The sequence below is a fragment of the Grammomys surdaster genome, unplaced genomic scaffold (assembly GCF_004785775.1).
Source record: "Grammomys surdaster isolate TR1022 unplaced genomic scaffold, NIH_TR_1.0 203, whole genome shotgun sequence".
In the NCBI taxonomy this organism is placed as follows: domain Eukaryota; kingdom Metazoa; phylum Chordata; class Mammalia; order Rodentia; family Muridae; genus Grammomys; species Grammomys surdaster.
The window spans coordinates 2364345-2382918 of record NW_021604648.1 but is presented as its reverse complement, the minus strand read 5'-3'; the positions used below and the strand labels follow the sequence as shown (position 1 = coordinate 2382918).

Genomic DNA, 18574 nt, shown 5'->3' with positions numbered 1-18574 from the left:
CACAGCCCGTCTTTACCTGAATGGGAAAGTAGTCTCGGAAATAGCGCCACACAGCCCAGTTTCGCACCCACTGCGATCTCCTGCCACCTTCCAGGAAACAAGACACAGTGTTGGGAAGGAGTGGGCGTGAGGGACATTTGAGCAATACAGGTGAGGCGAGACAGAGCCCATATATATGAACCTCTGAGGGATGTATCTACCTGCCCACATAGAATTTCTGTACCTGCCCAGTGGGCCCCTTCCCACATACCCCTTCCCAGTCATCCCTTAAGAAAGGTGAGCTCTGTTAACACACTGAGGGAGCTTTAAATCACCCACCCCTAACCATACAGCCTAGCCCAGATCTTTCACAAAGTAGGTGTTCCATAAAAAAGAGGCAGCAGCCAGGAGGAGGAGCAGCAGCTGCGCAGAGTGAGCTTGCTAGAGTAGGGGAGACACAGGCGGAGAGCAGCCGGTTACCTTTCTTGGGCGTGTTCCAGTCAAATGCCAGCCAGGTGAAGTAGAGCACAGCTATCAGCCAGCAGTCAGTGCAGAAGGTGTACATGAGGATGACACTGCAGGCCACTCCTGGGAGAAGCAGAGGACAACAGGTCAGGCTCGAAGGCCTCCTGGCTGGGGCAAGCCTTCTCCCTTGGAAGGGATGAAGTTTCCCATGTACTAATCTAGGCAGAGGTCCCAGATGCCTAGGCACTAGTGATGGTTGGTGAGTGGCTAGTTCAGTGAGGAGAAGAGTCAGCACAGACCTCACTTCCTAAGACTCTGGTGAGTTCTAGTGCTGGGGGCACCTGGCTTGAGCAGGACGGGCAATGCAAGGAGACTTCAGCTTCTTGTGAAGCAATTCTTAATGTCTCCTCCTCGCATGGCCCCTTTGCCAGTGCTCAGGAAAGAACTGGACACAGGAGAGGAGTATCACCAAGTATCTCCCTTTACTTCTGGAGATGGGCTAAACCAGTGAGTCACTAAAGCAGGGTGACTTTTATTCTGTTTTTGATGAGAACTTGGCAGGAATGACTTGCCCATGCTTACCTAGAGGGGAGTCAGGGTTTAAACTCAGACTTTGAAGTCCATGGTCCATACTCAGCCTTAGAAGTTCACCAAAGGTGAGAAATCTCAGACTGTGATGGGGGTTGGGGGAGAAGGGTGGAGTCCTGGGTGAAGGGGACTGCTGTCACAGGAGAGCTGTCCCCATTAACATACAGAAGGCTAGGCAGCCCCAGGCCAGAGCCAGAGCTCACCAGGCTCCCTCTCCCCAAACACTTAAGAAAGCTTCTCCTGGAACACCTATTTGTGGTCTCTGTACTTTGGACCTGCTGTCAGGCCCTGAGGCTGAATGGCCTGGCCCAGAGGAAAGGAGAGCCAGTATCTCATGGCCACTCCTAGATGCCTTCATCATGGCTTCTCTTCCTGCTTTTTTACCTAGTCTTTAAGCCCTCATTAGATCCTTGTTTCTTCCATAGTGCTCTCAGTATCAAACTACCCCACCATACAATCTCTTGCCTTTAAATCCTCCACACTGGGTGGGGACAGGTCTCAGGTTTCTTAGGCCTTTTCCATCTACAAAGCCCTGTTTGAGAGTTGTTTCCATGAGAATGAATCAATCTAGATGCAGATCTCTGTAAGCCTAAGAATGGGGAAATTGTGGTTCTCACCCTCTTCCTCCTGAGCCTTTCCCTAGGAGAACTAAAACCAGACGACAGTTTCTGGAGAACAGGCATATGGTTTCTTAGCAGTGGTAGACACACAGGAAGTTGAGTCTTGGGAAGCACCTGCAGGCCACACACCCTGTTGAAGATAATGGGTGTCCTAAGGCAGCTGGGAAGAGTCCTGTTTATATTTAGGCAGCATATAGTTTGCCTCGGCCCCCCCTTCCATGGTCCCAGACAAAAAGTTCCTCCAGCACCAGCCTCTGCAGTGTCCAAAGCAAAGAAATGCTCAGCTCATTCCAGGACCCAGCTAGGCTCGTGGGGTTCAGAAAGGGCGTAGTGAAAACATCCTAAAGCCCTTGCTGCTGGAACACTGGTTGCTATGGGAACGAGGGTTATCACCTCATACCTGTCCTTTCTACATGACTAAGTGACAGAAGCCCAAAGTTGGTATTCCAGTCCTGGCTCTTATGTAGCTGGGGCTGCCCCCACCCTCTCGAGGTGTGCATTTTCTCTCACTACCTGCCTGTCCAACAGAGCTAAGTCCATGAGCAACTCTGGAGCTAGAACAAGGTGAGATTAATCTCCAGCCCCAGCCATCAATATAGAAAGGTTTTTTAAGTAAAAAGAATGAGCTACCTATTGGGCATGGTGGCACACAGCATTATTCCTAGCTCTCTGGGGGAAGAGGAAGGTGGATCTCTGTAAGTTGAGGCCAGCCTGGACTATATACATATGTACGGATGTACATACATACATACATACATACATACATGCATACATACATGCCAATCAGGGCTGCATAAAGAGATCCTGTATCCAAAAACCTTACAGAGGGAGGCTTGGGAAAACAACTATAAGCTAGCCCATAAAATGATCTCCCTTTTGGAGAACCTACAACAGCTACCTGTGCCATGTCTTCAGGTGATGAGGCTGAGGCCCTCCAATGCCTCAGGACTGGGCCCAGGACATGTTAGCACAGTGATCGAATCAGCTTGCTTGTTCTACACAGAGAGTGCTCAGAACTACTTGCATACATCCCTTCCTGTACATGGGAGCCACAAGCAACTCACACTGCAGAGCTCTGGGCCCCAGCTGGTGGTACAGGGCAGAGTGTGGGTGTTCTTCAATAGAAGACACAGCCACAGGGCTATAGAAAGCAGGGACTCTAAAACCAAGCAGACTTGGTGACTTGTCCCTGCCATGTACTGGCCACTGCACACACCCGAGCCTTTACTTTCTTACAGAGGGTTGGCAAGATACAGTGACATGCTGTTGGAATTTAACACGTGATCTGGAATACAGTAAGTGCCTATGGACTTGTATGGGGGAGCAAGGTGACATCTACATTTTATATTGAATGCACGTGGAAAGTTAGCATTTCCTTCACTAAACCACAGAAGTATGAGCGAAGTCTGTTGACATGATACCTACAATGACAAAGGTGTGTTCATGTCGAATTATAGCAGTCGATGCAATCTTGATGACGCTCCATTGATTACCACTCAAGATTAGTAATCATTAGTAATTATGAGTAGTAGTAATTATTAGTATTAGTAGTATTAGTATTATAGCTGCTGCTACTTTCTAACTCAACACATAATAAAAGAAGCACACACTACTAAATGTCCAACTGGGTTTCAAACATTTACATATTTTATATTCCAGCACTACTAGTTCCTTTAAAACCCAATGTACTTTATTTATACAATTAAAAGAAGCAAGAAGGCCCATAGCTTTCAGAGTTCTAGTGGACTACATGGGACATCATAAAAACAAAACAAAAAAACTGGTTAAGAAAAACATGAAGGGGATCCACAGCAGTGTCAACAGTAGAGTAAGCCTCCACCAGCAGGCTTGGGACACAGTGGGAGGGCGTGGTGGCAACTGCTCATACTGTCATTAACTGCAGCTTAAGCAGGCCCAATCATCTGCCTGGGTCTAGCTCTCACCTACACCAACCAGCATGTCGGAAAGACACGCTGAGCCAGTTTCTGAGCTGTGGCTGGGCCTCACAGATCATTAACCTACAGCTTGGGGCCAGTCCCTAGCACATGCTCTCTGGGCTAGGATTGCACAATTTTACTCAGTGCCCCACAGCCAAGCTCTGACCCACTAAGGCAAGTGGTGGCTTCTAGTACAAACAGAGACAACAGGAGCTGGCAAAGCAGACTAGGCAGAGGACCGAGAGGCTAGGGTCACTGAATTCTTGTCTTGGCTCCAGACAAGGCTCTGCCCCCACTAGGCTCTTCCTTCCTGTCTGAACAAAGACAAGGTTGCACTGTCTCCTCTACCCTGGTATTCTAATAAGAAGCCAAATGCAAACCACACTCAGGGTCTAAGCCCTGTCCTCAAACCTGTTTCTTCACCTCTTGGGGGGCCATGTGACCCTGCAAGAATCTGAGGACAGCTACAGCCTTTCTAGCAATAAAAATGTATACATGGTCTTACATTTAATCTTAGGAGTTCAGTGAATCTAGAGCCCACCGTGGTCTCCAGCCGTTCATTCTGGATCTCACTGGGCTTTGACTCAAACTCCAACTTGCTACCTCATGTGTGTCATGATCTGTCACTGAACCTCTACATTTCCACTTCCTCACGTGTGTAGCAGACACTTGACAAAAGACATTCTAAGAACCTGGCACATGTGGTTTTGTTCCCATTGGTCTACACTGTGGGCTGAGGCTCCATGCCTGCCTCAAGGCTCTCTACCATCTGATGTCTGCTCAGCTCCCACCATCCTGGACAGGTTGCAGAGAGAATGCCTGAAGGCCTGGCTACAAGAGCAGACGTGGTGTTCAGAGACTAACCTGTGCTGAGGACACAAGGCCTGGGCATGAGGAGAAGGTCCCAAGGGAGCAGTATTTGCCCTCACCCCAGATGAGTCTACCTGGCAGGCAGTGAAGCACCCAGCCAGCCTGCACAAACAGCGTCACAAAGCCACCACAGGTAGGGGAGTAACTGGGAAGTTCATTCAGCAAAGGAGATTGGGACTGTCATTGGGATCTCTGGACCCTCTAACTACAGCATCCGTGCAGTGGGACCATCTGTGTAGCAGCTTTCAACCCTTATCTTCAATCCCCAGGGTATCTATAGAAGCCATTTGAGTCGAGCAGCCGGACCCTCACATTCAAGAGGAGGATGCTTGCTCTGAGAGCTCAAGAAGCCTATGTAAAGTCAGAGCTTGTCTGAGTAGGTCTCGAACCTGGCAATGAATGTTCTAAGGCAAAGCAACACACCTGCTCCTTGCTGGCAGACTAGATGGGCTGACTGTAAAAAGGGCACAAGCTTCAGGCATCCCACAGAACCAGAGTCAAGTAGTAAGTTGGGCAAGTTAAGCTGCAAAATGAAGCCACACTACACCTATGGATTAAGGTTTCTGGCATGCCTAATGGTGGAATGTTTGACCTAAAACATGGGAGTAGAAAGAAGCTGGGGAAGAAGATGATCTCACTGGATGCAACCATGCAACCATGCCCACTTCACGCCCATTCACCACCACCCTAGGTGAGCTTACCAAGCACCAGGAAGGATAGGACCCATTGTAGTACTGAGATGACCTGTAGCTGTTTTTCCACCTTGGATCTGTTGAGCCAGGTGACAGAGAAGATGTCTTGGAGGGCCGAGAGGATGCTGGAGCCAGTGCCTGCAGGGGAAGATGTCCATTTGTTATAAGCCTGCTCCCCAGCCTCAGACACCTCAAGGTAACACCCCTCCGACAGATGTCTTGCTAGACAGGTGAATGTGGGCCACAGAGTCAGCAATAACTGAACCCTCACTCGGCCACCAAATGTCTTCCTAATGGCTGCTTTACAGCCTTCCCCATATCATAGTTTCTATGTAGAAAACAGGGGATGCGGTACTGAGGAAGCTAAGAGCAAGCCCTGGATTTGGGCCATATATAGGAGGCCAGATAGCTTCCATCTCCTATGCCCCAAACACATATCTTCCTTTATCTGGGTCTAGTACAAATATTTAATCTTTGGTATCTGTGGCTATGAGGCCAAGGACAGAAGTTCAACATCCAATCTGCAATATTTTGTTCTGATTTTTGTCCAAGTGTACTTTGAGCATCCTGGATCCCTGCCCCACTCCCTTTATTCTGGACACCTTTTTTTCCATGAAATTGACTCTCATTCCCTCCTGAACAACCAATCCTATACTACTACCAGCTTAAGAGGGATTTACATTCATGTTCACTGTAGCTCCCAAAACTTGGGGCTTAGGAAAGATCCAGGGGGTATCTTACTTCCTCTAAAGTGGGGAGCATAGCTCTGCACTGCAGATAAAACCCAAGCTGGTGTTTGGAGTGGTGTTTTAGCAAAGACACACAGGACACAGGAAGCACCTGATCTGGGGCTGTACCTATGTTTGCTTCTAAGCAAGTGCCAAGACTGGAAATCAGGACAAAATGTGCTCAATTAATTGGCTCTATAGTTGTAGACCCAGGATGACCCCTGGACTCCAACAGCTGACAGGTAGTACAGCCAGGCAGCCTGGTGCCTACAGGAGAGGTGGCACTAGGGAAGACAAATGATTGTCACAATTATATACTTAAGGGTCTTCCCTGAACTATACGTGGGGACAAGTCTCAAGCATATGTGTAAGAGGAATGAATGAACCTCCAAAATAGGCTAAACTCCCGACGCAAGGCTAGTCGACTACGTAAGGCTGGTTGACTACATCACTGTCATCAACAATGGCTGTGAGGGCTAAGCATATGTACCCATCAGGCAAGGCCAGGTACTCCACTGGCAGGAAGACAAAAGGTGCTGTAGCAATGTCTTGTCCTAAGCAGGGTCTGGGGACACACCATCATATCACCTGTGAGCAGGTTAGAAATCCCAGGGTCCACTGAGTCAATTCTGCAGTTGACAATACCCCAAAGCACTAAATCTGAGAAACTAGAAACCCTCACCCTACACTGGCAGGCCTTCCACTTCAGCCAGCATGGCCAACTGTAGCTGGGGTAGCACTCAGCTTAGGGGAGGCATGCAGAAACTCCTTACTGGTTATATGCCCCACCCAAAACTGAGAAAACTTAAAAAAAAAAAAGGTATTTCTCCAAATTAGCCCAAGTCCCCCTAATCTTTTGAAACTGCTTACAATAGAGGAGTACCCCATTTTGTTCAACCCTCATCCCATTATACAGACAAAATCAAGGGCCTGAGAGACTCTGCAAGTCCGTATCCAAGCAGGCCAGAGCCATCCTGTTGTCATCCTGCCTCACTAGACCAACCACCTACTCCCTGCCCTGCCAGCAAAATGGGAATGTAGTCCAGGGAGGGCCGGCTGCATTTCTGTGAGAGGAAACGGTGGGGGGGTGGGGGGGACTGCAGGACCACATTCCTCAAATCCACTCCCACAGCCCCACCTCCCTGGCCTGCCTCAAGTCCAGGCTCCAGTGGTAGCCCTAAGGGCCCTTAGGAGACAATGACTGCCCCTTAGAGGCAACACCCTGCTTGACATACTATGCTTTCCCGATGCAGAGGGCCTATGTTCTCTAGGGAGGTACAATCCTTTCTTCCCTGGGGACCACCCAAGCCTGGAGCCTGACAGAGGCTTTCTAGAGACCCTGGGGAGCTTTTCTGTTTGACAGTGAAGTGAGGAGACAGCAGCAGGGGATGGAGAAGGAAGCTCTCCCAGACTCTCTTCCTTGTGCAAAGGACAAAGTTCAAGTTGATTGTCACGTGAAACCAGATGCTGCCTGAGGCAAGGTCAGTTCTGATCCACATCTAGGTCCCCAGCCTGGCAGGGCCTGGCTAGTATTAGAGAAAGGCACTCAACTCTAGCCATTCGGGCCCCTAGGACTCCTTCCATGCTGGGCAGAGCAGCAAGAATGATGCCTGAGGACTTGGAGCTTGGAATCTTGGGAGTCTGTCATCATCACCCCCATGTGATGCTGATCATGGTCAGGGCCTCAGAGTGTGGGACTCTATTCAGACCTAAATTCAGGCTGGCATCTGTCCCTATGCTGCTGGTCTCACGTCCTTTCTGTCTTCTCTCCACAGGGAAGCTGGGGGACACTGGGAAGTGATGGAAATTAATCAGAGGGCAGATCAAGAACGGTTTCATGTTGTTCTTGTTTGCATCTTGTGTTTTACTGATTAGATGTGGTTTTGTTGAGTCTCACATAGCCCAGGATGGACTCAAACTTGCAATTCTGCTGCAGCTTCCTGAGTGATGAATGACAGGCGCGCTACAGAAGGCTTCTTAAAGAGCAAAGAGAGGCTGCAGGCCTTCGGGCTCTAGTCCCAGCTGTGCCTCCAATTCCTGTGTCAACTTGTCCAAGTGACTTTCCCTCTCTGGAGTAGTTTCCCCATCTCTAAAATGGAGTTGAGTTAGATCAAGTTCATGATCCCTGGTGTCCACTTCCTGGCCAGAATTTGGGACCTCAAGTTCACCAGCTTCCAGCACCCCTGGGAGGATTACCTGGGGAATCAGGAAGTGAGGGCTCCCTTGCACATCCCCAGGGCATAACCAGCCTTTGCCACCTGGTTGTTAACACTTCCCCTACTCCAGCTTGGTTGGCAGAAGTCCAACTGGTAAGGAAGCTAATCAAACGCCACCACCTCCACACCCAGCTTGTTTGACTCGGAGGTAGGGCGGCCAGAGAGTCTTAGCATCCAGCCAATTCCAGCTTCCTCATCCCAAGCCTCCCTGGGCACACCCACTCTTCTCCAATCTCACAGAATCCCACCTCCATCAGTGACTCGTGAGTGCCAAGATGAGACCTGACTCTAGACTCTGTGTGTCTCACACAGGGTCATGGCACATGCAGGGTGTAGGAGTAGGCAATATAAAAGTTTGCTGTATGGCTGGACAAATCCAACATGGCTGGCCCCAGAGGAGGCTGGATGCCCAATTGTACGGGCCTGCTTTCAAGAATCCAAGCCAACCCCGCTCTGAAAATGCTGAGCCTCTCCTGCCATCTATAAGCACAGGCTCCCCTGACTTATGAAGGGAACAGAACCTCCTCTTGTGACACCGTTTTTCACAGAAGAGATGAAGTATGTACTGTGTAGATAGACAAGTCCTGTGAAGCAAAGGCTCCCCCACAGGTCACTCAGGAGGCTGATCGCACCACACAGCTCAAGTGCTACTCCATGTCTGGAGGACAGAGGGAAGGGAATGCAGAGAGGCCCAGAGCAGATGTCACTGTCTCCTAGTGTTCCTTAGGAGGACACAAGACATGGAGGAAACCAGCATGATAAAACCGGAAGAGATGAACTTCATGGAAAGGGCACAGGAAGCCAGATCAGGGCAGGTATTTGGACTTCAAGTCCCTTCAAACACTTAAACAATGCCACAATACAGAGGGTGGGTTCCCCTACTAAACATGGCAAGTCTACACCCAAACCCCAAGATAACACCTGGATGAGAAGGGCCGCCTGCCTCGCCTACACTGTGTATCACTGCCATGGCGACAGTTCTGTGCAGACTGGCTGTGCAAGAAGGGAGAGCCCCACCCAGCAGCTCTGGAGTCAAGCTCCTGCTGAGGTCACGAGAGCTGCCTGCCAGCGGACCCAACAGCCTCGATCTCAGGGCCCAAGAACAGAAACAGTGTGAACTGTGTTAGACTCCTCTTGTTCAATACCTAATATCAGAGTGAGCAAGGAGGCTGCTTCCCAGGGCTTCCTGGCTTTCTCTCACCCTTGCCTAAGGGTGGCAGAGTGCACCTAAGCCCCGCACTTTGGGGAAGGGCCAGCTCTGCCCTGTCTGGCTCCGTGACATGAGATGAGTGAGTAAAGGTCTCTGAGCATGAGAATAACCTCGAGGGGTTGTTGGAAAAGATTAATGAGAAAAAGGACGGGAGCCTGATGTGTAACGTAATCCCTATCAGGCCTGATGAGCAGGGTCCCAATCCTGGGACACACATGGTGGACAGTACCAGCTCCTTCAAACTGTGCTCTGACCTCCGTAAAGATACTACAGCATTCATATGTGTGTGTACGAGTGTATACAGGTATCAAACTGTTCTTTTTTGTTTGTTTGTTTGTTTTTTGTTTTTCGAGACAGGGTTTCTCTGTATAGCCCTGGCTGTCCTGGAACTCACTCTGTAGACCAGGCTGGCCTCGAACTCAGAAATCCGCCTGCCTCTGCTTCCCAAGTGCTGGGACTAAAGGCGTGTGCCACCACTGCCCGGCTATCAAACTGTTCTTAATGTACATAAGGTGCATGTGGCCAGTTAAGTTAGGTGAGACAGTAGCTGCTTTCACCTGGCAGTGGAAAGGATCTGAAGAGTGAGCAGACAGCTTTTCACGGTGTGCTAATGGTGGGCCAAGGTTGTGCATTAGGAGAAACGGTACAGGATGGGCTTTGGAGGAAGGTGAGCAGAGACTGTCGGGGGTAGAACAGCCAAAACAAAGAGGGGGTTTCAATAAGGCAGGGTCAAGGCACATCATCAACAATCCAGAAAGGGGAGAGGGGTAGCGGAATGTCCCAAAGAAAAATTGAAAACAGAGGACCGTCTAATCAAAGCGGTATGACAGATAAGACCCAAAGCACGAGTTCTTAGAAGGTGCTGCCAGGGATGGAAGTGTTTGGGAGTGGGAATCAGCCCCACCAGTCTGGAAGCTCAAGTCACAGTGGAGGAAGAAGATGTGCTACCGGGTGGAGGCGAGCCATAAAGGAAAAAAATTTGGGGCAATGAGCCAGAGCCCGGGGCGGAGAGTCGCTGGTCTGGGGACAGGAGGTGGGAACACAGGTATTGAAGCACATACTATACAGAGCAGCTGGGAGTCCATGTCCCAGGGCAGCCTCCATGGCCTCCGCCACCTCCACAACAAGTATCTGTGTATACGCTGCACCCAGGAGAAGTCCACAGAACCGGAGTGAGGAAACCTGGCTTCTAACCTGCAGGAAGTGTGGCTTGGATGAGTCACCGCCCATACAAGCCTTGGTTTCCTCACCTGCACAGTGGGGCTAATACCTACCTCGGGGGAGACTGCACAGGGAATTAGGTGGGATCATGTTTAGGCAAGAGCTCCATAAAAAGCAAGGATCTATATGAGTGGCAGCTAATTACCAAGTAAGCATCAATAACCTTTCGTTGCCTTATGGATGTAACAACGCCTGCCTCTCCTTAAAGCAATACAAACTCAGGCTCTAATGCTTCTTGCAAATTGTCACCCTCCTTGAGACCCAGTGTCCTTAGTTCTGACCCAGGGTCCCTGTTAGGAACCCAAATAACTTGTGGAGAGAACCAATCAGAACTGGCCCAGCTATTAGAGCTGGGAAGATCTAGAAAGCAGAGTCACCAAGGGCCCTGGGGCTCGCTGGACAGGAAGGCATCCTGCCCACATTCCCAGGTCCTAAGGATGCCACATCTGGGCCACTGGACTGAAACTTTACCTTGGTTTGAGGAGGAGGAAGCTACTTTAAGTTGCTTCTAAGGGCTCTGCACATGCTGCATGGTTATGCGGGGCTTGGAGGCCAGGACGTCCAGTCAAGTGGCAAAGTGATGCAACGTCTTTGAGGCCAGAGATAAGCTAGCTGTCTTCTGGGTGGCCTCAGGCAGGTACTTTCGGCCAGAGTCCACACATGTGATGGCGACAGGGCCAACATGGTGGAACTATCAGCTCTGGAGGGCCAGGCCTGCTGACGTCCTACTGTGGTGCTGGGCTCCGCCAATCCATGCACACACAGCTGTCCCCAACCACGGCCTCGCATGCTCTTGACCCAGCCTGCAGTGCCACCAAATATCGTTCTCTTGCTTCTGAGTCTGGTCAGTTGTTTAGCAGATACTTTGGGGATCCCTGTCAGGCACTGGCTCTTTGCCAGCTTGCCTATCACCCTCCCTCTGGGATGTCTTCCTGTGCCCAAGTGAGGATGGCCTGCCCACACTGACAGGTTGCCTCTCACTCCTACATTCAAAGCCCTTTAGACTATGAGGTGTATGTTCATTTGCAAGAACTATGTTTTTTACTCTGTCTGGGTTCCTATGTTACAGAATGGAGCCATACAAAGAGCAGGTACCTAGTCAATGTCTGAATGCTTGAAGGGACTGTAATAAATAAAAAAGGGCCTGGGCGAGAACAGAAATAAGTTGACTTGTGCCACACAGAAAAGGTTTTTCTTAAGTGGAAGGGTAGACTAATGTCAGGGACAACAGGAAGGTTCCAGAGAGAAATGTACTTCCTAAGGACCCCTTCTGCTTCCCAGGCACCTGCCAGAGAATTACTTGTTAATTCTTGGGACTACCCACCCTAGACATAGCTGGGGAGACAAGGTTATGAATTATATACAGGGGGCTTGAAAGGACCAGGCACAGAGGGATGTCCCCAGACTATCCTGGGGAGGGGATGTAACAGCTCAAATGAGGTATCATATTGACATAAAAAAGTCATGGGGCCCTGCGAATGGAATCTACAGAGAGAGAGCACAAGCTTGAGGATTTAAGTCTACAAGTCTAGTCCAGCTGCAGCAGAGACTGAATCTGAATACAGAGGCAGGCAGGAAGAACTAGAAGGCCATGAAGTGCTGGCCTCTACCCTGAACACCAGAAAAGGCCCGTCAATTTCCACCCCTTCCAACAACTTTGGACAGGGCAGCAAGATAGTCATTCATCTGCTAACACCGGTGAGTTCTTTCCCAGAAAGATGAACAATCTCCTTTGAGAGCGATTATGGAAATTATGTGTCCCAAAATAGTGCCCATAGTGACATCTGGCCCAAAGGGAAGGCCAAATCACCACAGATCCATGCTGTGCTGGGGAAAATACCTGGCCAGGCCTACTATAGGGAGCCCAGCATCCCAGTCTCCTTAGGTTTTCTGGAACCCTCCCTCCTCTCTAGGTTTCCCTGGAGCACTACATAAGGTGTAAGAACAGAGCAGAGGAGGCCTCAGGTCTTGCCAACTCAGACCTTCTGCACTCTGCTACAATTCCTTTTTGTTTTGTTTTTCGAGACAGGGTTTCTCTGTGTAGCCCTGGCTGTCCTGGAACTCACTCTGTAGACCAGGCTGGCCTCGAACTCAGAAATCCTCCTGCCTCTGCCTCCCCAGAACTGAGATTAAAGGCGTGTGCCACCACCGCCCGGCTTCTGCTACAATTCCTAATGGCTTTTTTTAAATCTACAAATGATCTAATAGGAACACTGGCTCCTACAAGGGTTATTCCAGAGGGTTAGGGTTTAACATATTTAGTTTTCATTAAATGAGGTACAGTCCTGGGAGGTAAAGTCAAAAAGGTAAGTCTTTTAGGATGCCACCAGGACTGCCATAAGAGTGACATGAGGCCCTAGTGCCTGCTTTCTCAACCCCCCACTCTCTGACCCAGCACATTCAATCCTGGAGTAGGAGGGGCTGCTATGGCAACACCACCAGCTTGCATGTGTCACCAAGGAGTCTCCAGAATAGGTCCCTGTGACAATCCACGGGGAGGTATGTTCTTCTAGGGTACTTACCTGGGCCCCAAGGAGGATGCAAGCCCCATTTTCTGGGATGACACTGAGGGTAAGAATGAGGAGGAGCAGGGGGCCAAGTCTGGAGACACTTTCCCGCTGGAAAGAACCAAAGGGGCTGACCTAGTCAGCCCACCTCACCGCACGGAGGAGCTGGCTCCTTGTGGAAGGCCCTGGCTCAGAATTACCAGCTACTCTGAGAGCAGACCCTCAGGCTTCCTGCTCCTGTGGGGTTGGCACAAGGGTCTCACAGGTTCAGGACCATAACAGTGAAAATACTTTTATCACACCCCTGTCCATTTCACACAGGAAGGAACTAACAATCACAAGAGGCAGAGGCTTGCTGAGGCAAAGTCGGGCATGCTTCTTAACACAGTAAGAAGTGTTCAGCCAGCAGACCGCAAGCTCATACCCACGAGAGTCTCCTCCAGGAACCAGAGCCTTCATGTATCCAGTTTTTATGAAGTAAGGTAGTCTTTGATGATGAGGCCAAGGAAGTATGCCACTTAGGATACCAGGTTCCCAACACCCTGGCTGTTTTGGAACTTAGAGATCCACCTGCCTCGGCCTGAGTTCTGGGATTAAAGACATGCACCCCAACACCCAACTTTGACTCTATTTCAAAACAGGAAAATGAAATCTTCAGAGACGGTAAACCCATCATGTCCCAGAGGGAGCAGGAATAAAGGCAGGATAGGAATCCTGGCTTTGGCCTTCTGTAGTCTGGAACTATGTGTGGATCACGGTACACCTGCCTGTACCCATTTGGCACTCAACCCCCAAGGCAAGCTCTTAACCAGACTGAGTGTCTCTAGGACACTCAGCACATATAAGCAAAGAGTTCTGGGAATAGCTAAGGAATTACACTGAAGCTAAAAACAGGGCTTTCTGCCTAGAGGACCTAGAAGTCCCACTAGTGATTCTTCTACTCAACAAATATCTCCAGGGTTTGTACCACCTGCCCACACAGGGTCAGACACCAGGAATATAGCACTGAGGAAGACAAATGAGGTCCCTGTCCCCAAGGGCTGACAATTACCCAAACAATACACACATCATAACTAGGTGATAAGGACTACCAAAGTACAAGCTTTGGGAGCTGGAGGATGTGGTGACAATCTGGGTAGGCATTCCACGATCTGAGACGGGTGACCCTGAGACAGAATCAACTTATGCACAATAATAGAGGGTCACAAAGTCTACCAGCACACGACACGGCAGCCAGGAGGGTGTGAGGTGGTGGGAGGTATTCAGGCAGCCTCACAGGATCTGAGGTCTGGAGTATTGGGGAAGGGGGGACAATTTATCTAGCCAGACAAAAGTTCTGTGGGCTGTTGGTATCCCTATCTATCAAGCCTAAGGGAGCTTCCTTAAAAAGCTTGGAAAGGAGACATCATACCCAACATGGAGTAATTTGCATTCATTTGGCAACTACATGGTACATATTATGGTCAGTGTTCCTGTCCCCACACCTCTCTGGCTTAAGGAGGCTGATAGGCACAGATGGAGATGAAATTGGGGTTCTACCTTTTGTCTTTTCTACTACGGGACCAGTCCTTCTTGGGGACCTGGGTTTCTAATCTGTACTATGAAGGTTGGGCCAGACCCAGCACAATGGGTAGCTATAGTTTGATAACTCAAGTACTTGCCGCTGAATTTAGCAGGAGGGTAGAGGCGGAGCAGAATTTCCACACTTGCAACTGAGTCACTTCCCGCTAATAAAGCACTGCATTTGGCCCTCCTTTCCTGGCGGAGGTGAGCCTTTGGCAGCAGATGTAACTCAAAAGTGGGAAAAGCTACATGGAACTGAGGGAGTGGGGACAAGATCGAGGTTTTCATTCTGCGATCACAGAACTACAGGACTGTGTCAGGACTGCCAACCCTCAGTCCCAGAATTATCCCAACAATCTGGCCACTTACTTTTGCCCTCCACCTAGCATATGCCCAGGGGAGGGGTTCTCCATCTCCACCATCCAAGCTATGCAGTCATCAACAAACAGCTGTTGGGATTCTTCTGTTAAAATCCTGACTATGACTCCACCCCCTGTCCTAGGCTTTGGAGCCACACAATGTCCCAGCTCAGAACAGTACTGCCACTACCTCATGATGGGTCGTGGACTAAACTAAGAATAGCCATAAGCATCCAAAGGCTCTATCATGAGAAGTTCCCTATCCAGGAACAAAGGCAGGGGTGTACCTGCAGCTACCTATTAGCCTCTAAGTCAGTCTTTCGGAGATCAGAAAATACCAATGTGAACCAGGAGGGGTGGCACACGCACTCAGGAGGCAGGCAGGCAGTTGTCTAAGGCCTGGTCTACAGAATGAGTTAAAGGACAGCCAACAATAAAAAACAAAACAACCTGCCTTGAGAAGATACACACACACACACACACACACACACACACACGCACGCACGCACGCACGCACACACACACACACACAAATAAAAAAAAAAAAAAGAAACAGACTCCCTCTCTTCCAATAAATGCATACCATCCAAGTTTCAACAAAAAACACACACAAACCACCAAGTTATCAGTGCAATCTCTCACCTATTTTGGAACTTCCCTTCACAGAATCCATACTCTTTCCTCCTTCCTTGAACACTGCCACTAACAGGGTGGTTAGTGGGAACTGATCTGCAGAGACAAACTAGGCCACTAGGGAGTGTCCGTAAGGACCAAGGAGGGACAAGGAGGCCTCCTGGAGATGTCAAGATAACAGAAAATTTGCTTGAGCACCCTCCCTACCCCACCTAGTCTTTCACCAAAGTAGATCCCAGAGAGCTAAACTGACTAGTTTGCATTTCATATTAGTCCTGGTTGCAGTCTATGAGGTAATCACACCCACTTTTTTTTCCCCAATGTATTTTCTACGTTGAACAACAACATGGAGAAATTCTCTTGCTATGACAGTAAAGAACAGCTCAAGAGCTGATGGAGTACAAATTCTCCTGAGTTTAAATAACAGAAACAAGCCGGGCAGTGGTGGCGCACGCCTTGAATCCTAGCACTTGGGAGGCAGAGGCAGGCGGATTTCTGAGTTCGAGGCCAGCCTGGTCTACAAAGTGAGTTTCAGGACAGGCAGGGCTACACAGAGAAACCCTGTCTCGAAAAAACAAAGCAAAACAAAAACAAAAAATAAAACAGAAACAAACTTGTGGGAAAATGAATCTAATAGGCATCCTGCTCTTGGAAGACAGAGGAGAGCCCTGGAAGAGTATCTCCAGGAGGGGCCACAGCAGACAGCAGGCAGGGGCCATTACCCAGAAACTGAGAATATTTAAAAGTATCAACACTGCAAGTCACACCCTTCTCTGTTAAGGGCATCAAAAGGCACAATGAAGAGAGAAGCACAGAGAAGAGGCCACTAGAAGCTGTAGGCTGTATGTGGGGCAGCTCCAAAGGCTTACCCCCTGAACCACTTCGGGACTTCTCCAGGGGCAGATAACCACAGCAACAGTCAGGCAGGACTGGTGCCAATGCCAGGTGGGGACGCTGTGCTGGAGCTGCAGCACGGGTTAGCATGCAGCCACCAGCATGTGAGAATGGCAGACATATAAATGGCAAGAAATACTCCTGCTGCACCATTACGAGAAGACTGAATTTAGAACTGTATATATATAGCATGTTCTTGACTTTATAGAACATGTATTAACAGATGTAATCAATAGATAGCTGATTTACCAGCAATCTTATTTCCTTCCTGATTGCCTATACTTTCAAGATTACCATAATCAGCATGTCCTAGAACTCATCCTGTAAAACAGGCTGGACTCAGACTAAAGAGATCTGCCTGCTTCTGCCTCCCAAGTGCTGGGATTGAAGGTGTGCACCACCGCTGCCCTTCTAAGGAAAACTTGGGTTAGCATGTTCTCCCTCTTTCAGTTTCTGCAACTTCAGCTAAGCAATGTGGGGGTGCTTTGCCTTGTATGGGAAAAGCTGTGGTGTGATTTGAATTGTATGTCCGCTTCCCCCATTCACTGATGGCCTCAGTTCTACCTTGAAGACAGACCTTCCAGAAGGAAAATCAACGTAGGTGGATCTCTGTGAGTACAAGTCCAGCCTGGTCTATAGGGTACCAGGACAAACATAGCTGTTACAGAGAGACCAACTAAACAAACAAACAAACAAAAACCCCAAGGGTCTCCCACCTCACTTCTAAGTATGTCAGACTCAGGGTTGTGCTGAGAGGGCTTCACAGTCTGGGTTGGCACACAAAAGTTGGGCAGAGGACAGTTGGGGCACACCTGTTCCAGGCAGGCATGTTCTCTATCCAGTGGCTGTTTCAGGGGATTGCAAAACCCTACTTACCACCCTGCCCCATCCAGTTCTTCCCAGCCAAATCCTGCTCCGCCTTGTGAGGTAGAACAGTACTGGGGGCTGGAGAGTGAAATATCACTAATAACTGAGCTGAGTGGGTGGTGTCGCCCTCATCAGCTGGGGGATGGAAAGTGATGTAACACATGTTACAGCATGTGTACCAGGATGGAGAATGAACCCAGGCTAGACTAGCATACCAGGTTGCCTGGCTCAAACTGGGTAACCAAACTAGGTAAGCATGAATCTTGCCTCATCCATGACCAAAATGACAGGATGCATCAGACTCAGGTTCCCCTACAGAGAAGCCAGTAGTAGTGGCACGCCTGCAACCCCAGCAACTGGGATCCCGAGGCAGAAGGATTGAGAATTGGAAGGCAGCCTAGGCTACAACTGAGACCTTTTAAAAAGGAAGAAATTGTCTAGGACAGCAACCTGGACTAACTAGCCGTCCGTCTCGCACAAGGCAGCACGCCTTGGCCAGAGTCCCTTCCTGAAAGTCGTTTTGCTGTGTGCACCCTCAGGATGAAAATCCTAGGGATGACTGACACTCACCCCATCGCCCAGACCCCTCGCGTGACAGGGCAGATCCTTTATTCTTGTTTTCGTTGCGGGCAGCTTCGGCCCGACGCTCACCCCGCAGGACCCCGGAGTAGGCAGCGATGAGGGTCTTCATGCTGAAGCCGGTGCACTTCACGGCCGTGGAGAAAGCCGCCTCACACCGTGCCCCTAACCCATGCCCCGGCCGCCGGGGCCAGGGCTTCGCGCTGAGCTCCGGGAGCCGAGGGACAGCGCCCAGGCCGTGGCGGCAGCAGGGCGAGAGCCGAGGTAGGTAGCCACTGCCACCCTAAGTAAGCCGAAAGCCAGCGAAGCGCGGCCACGGCGCTTAGCGCCGCCGCGCGCGCGCTTTATAACCTCACAACGGGGCGGGTCGTGACGCCATAGGGCGGGGCAAAAGGGTCCGCCCCGGACTGTACCATGCTCTTGTAGGGGGGTGAGGCTCCCGGGGATAACCTATGCACAGAGCCCAGGAAGGTAGCATGGCCTGAACTGTGCGGGACAGAGTTTATAGAGTACAGAAAATGGAGCTGGAGACCCAGTGTATGAAAGCATGCCTGGCTGTCCCAGCGGCCGCCTCGTCCTTCTTCCAAGCCTCTCTCGCAGACATTAGTTCGGTCCAGCAGCTGGAACGTGGGCAGGGAATTTGAGC

At 50.0% G+C, this 18574-nt stretch overlaps 1 protein-coding gene across 1 annotated transcript in view; it reads right to left on the bottom strand.

Annotated features, from left to right (window-relative positions):
* The window catches only part of Dgat2 (diacylglycerol O-acyltransferase 2), a 29239-nt gene extending 11030 nt beyond the window's left edge, over window positions 1–18209 (bottom strand). The window contains exons 1-4 of the mRNA XM_028770638.1: window positions 17920–18209; window positions 5161–5289; window positions 460–567; window positions 17–87 (exon numbers count right to left, since the gene is read on the bottom strand). Of these exons, the coding sequence (XP_028626471.1) occupies window positions 17–87; window positions 460–567; window positions 5161–5289; window positions 17920–18040 (429 nt within the window). The 5' untranslated portion in view covers window positions 18041–18209. The remainder of the gene's footprint in view (window positions 1–16; window positions 88–459; window positions 568–5160; window positions 5290–17919) is intronic.
* Window positions 18210–18574: the final 365 nt, after the last annotated feature.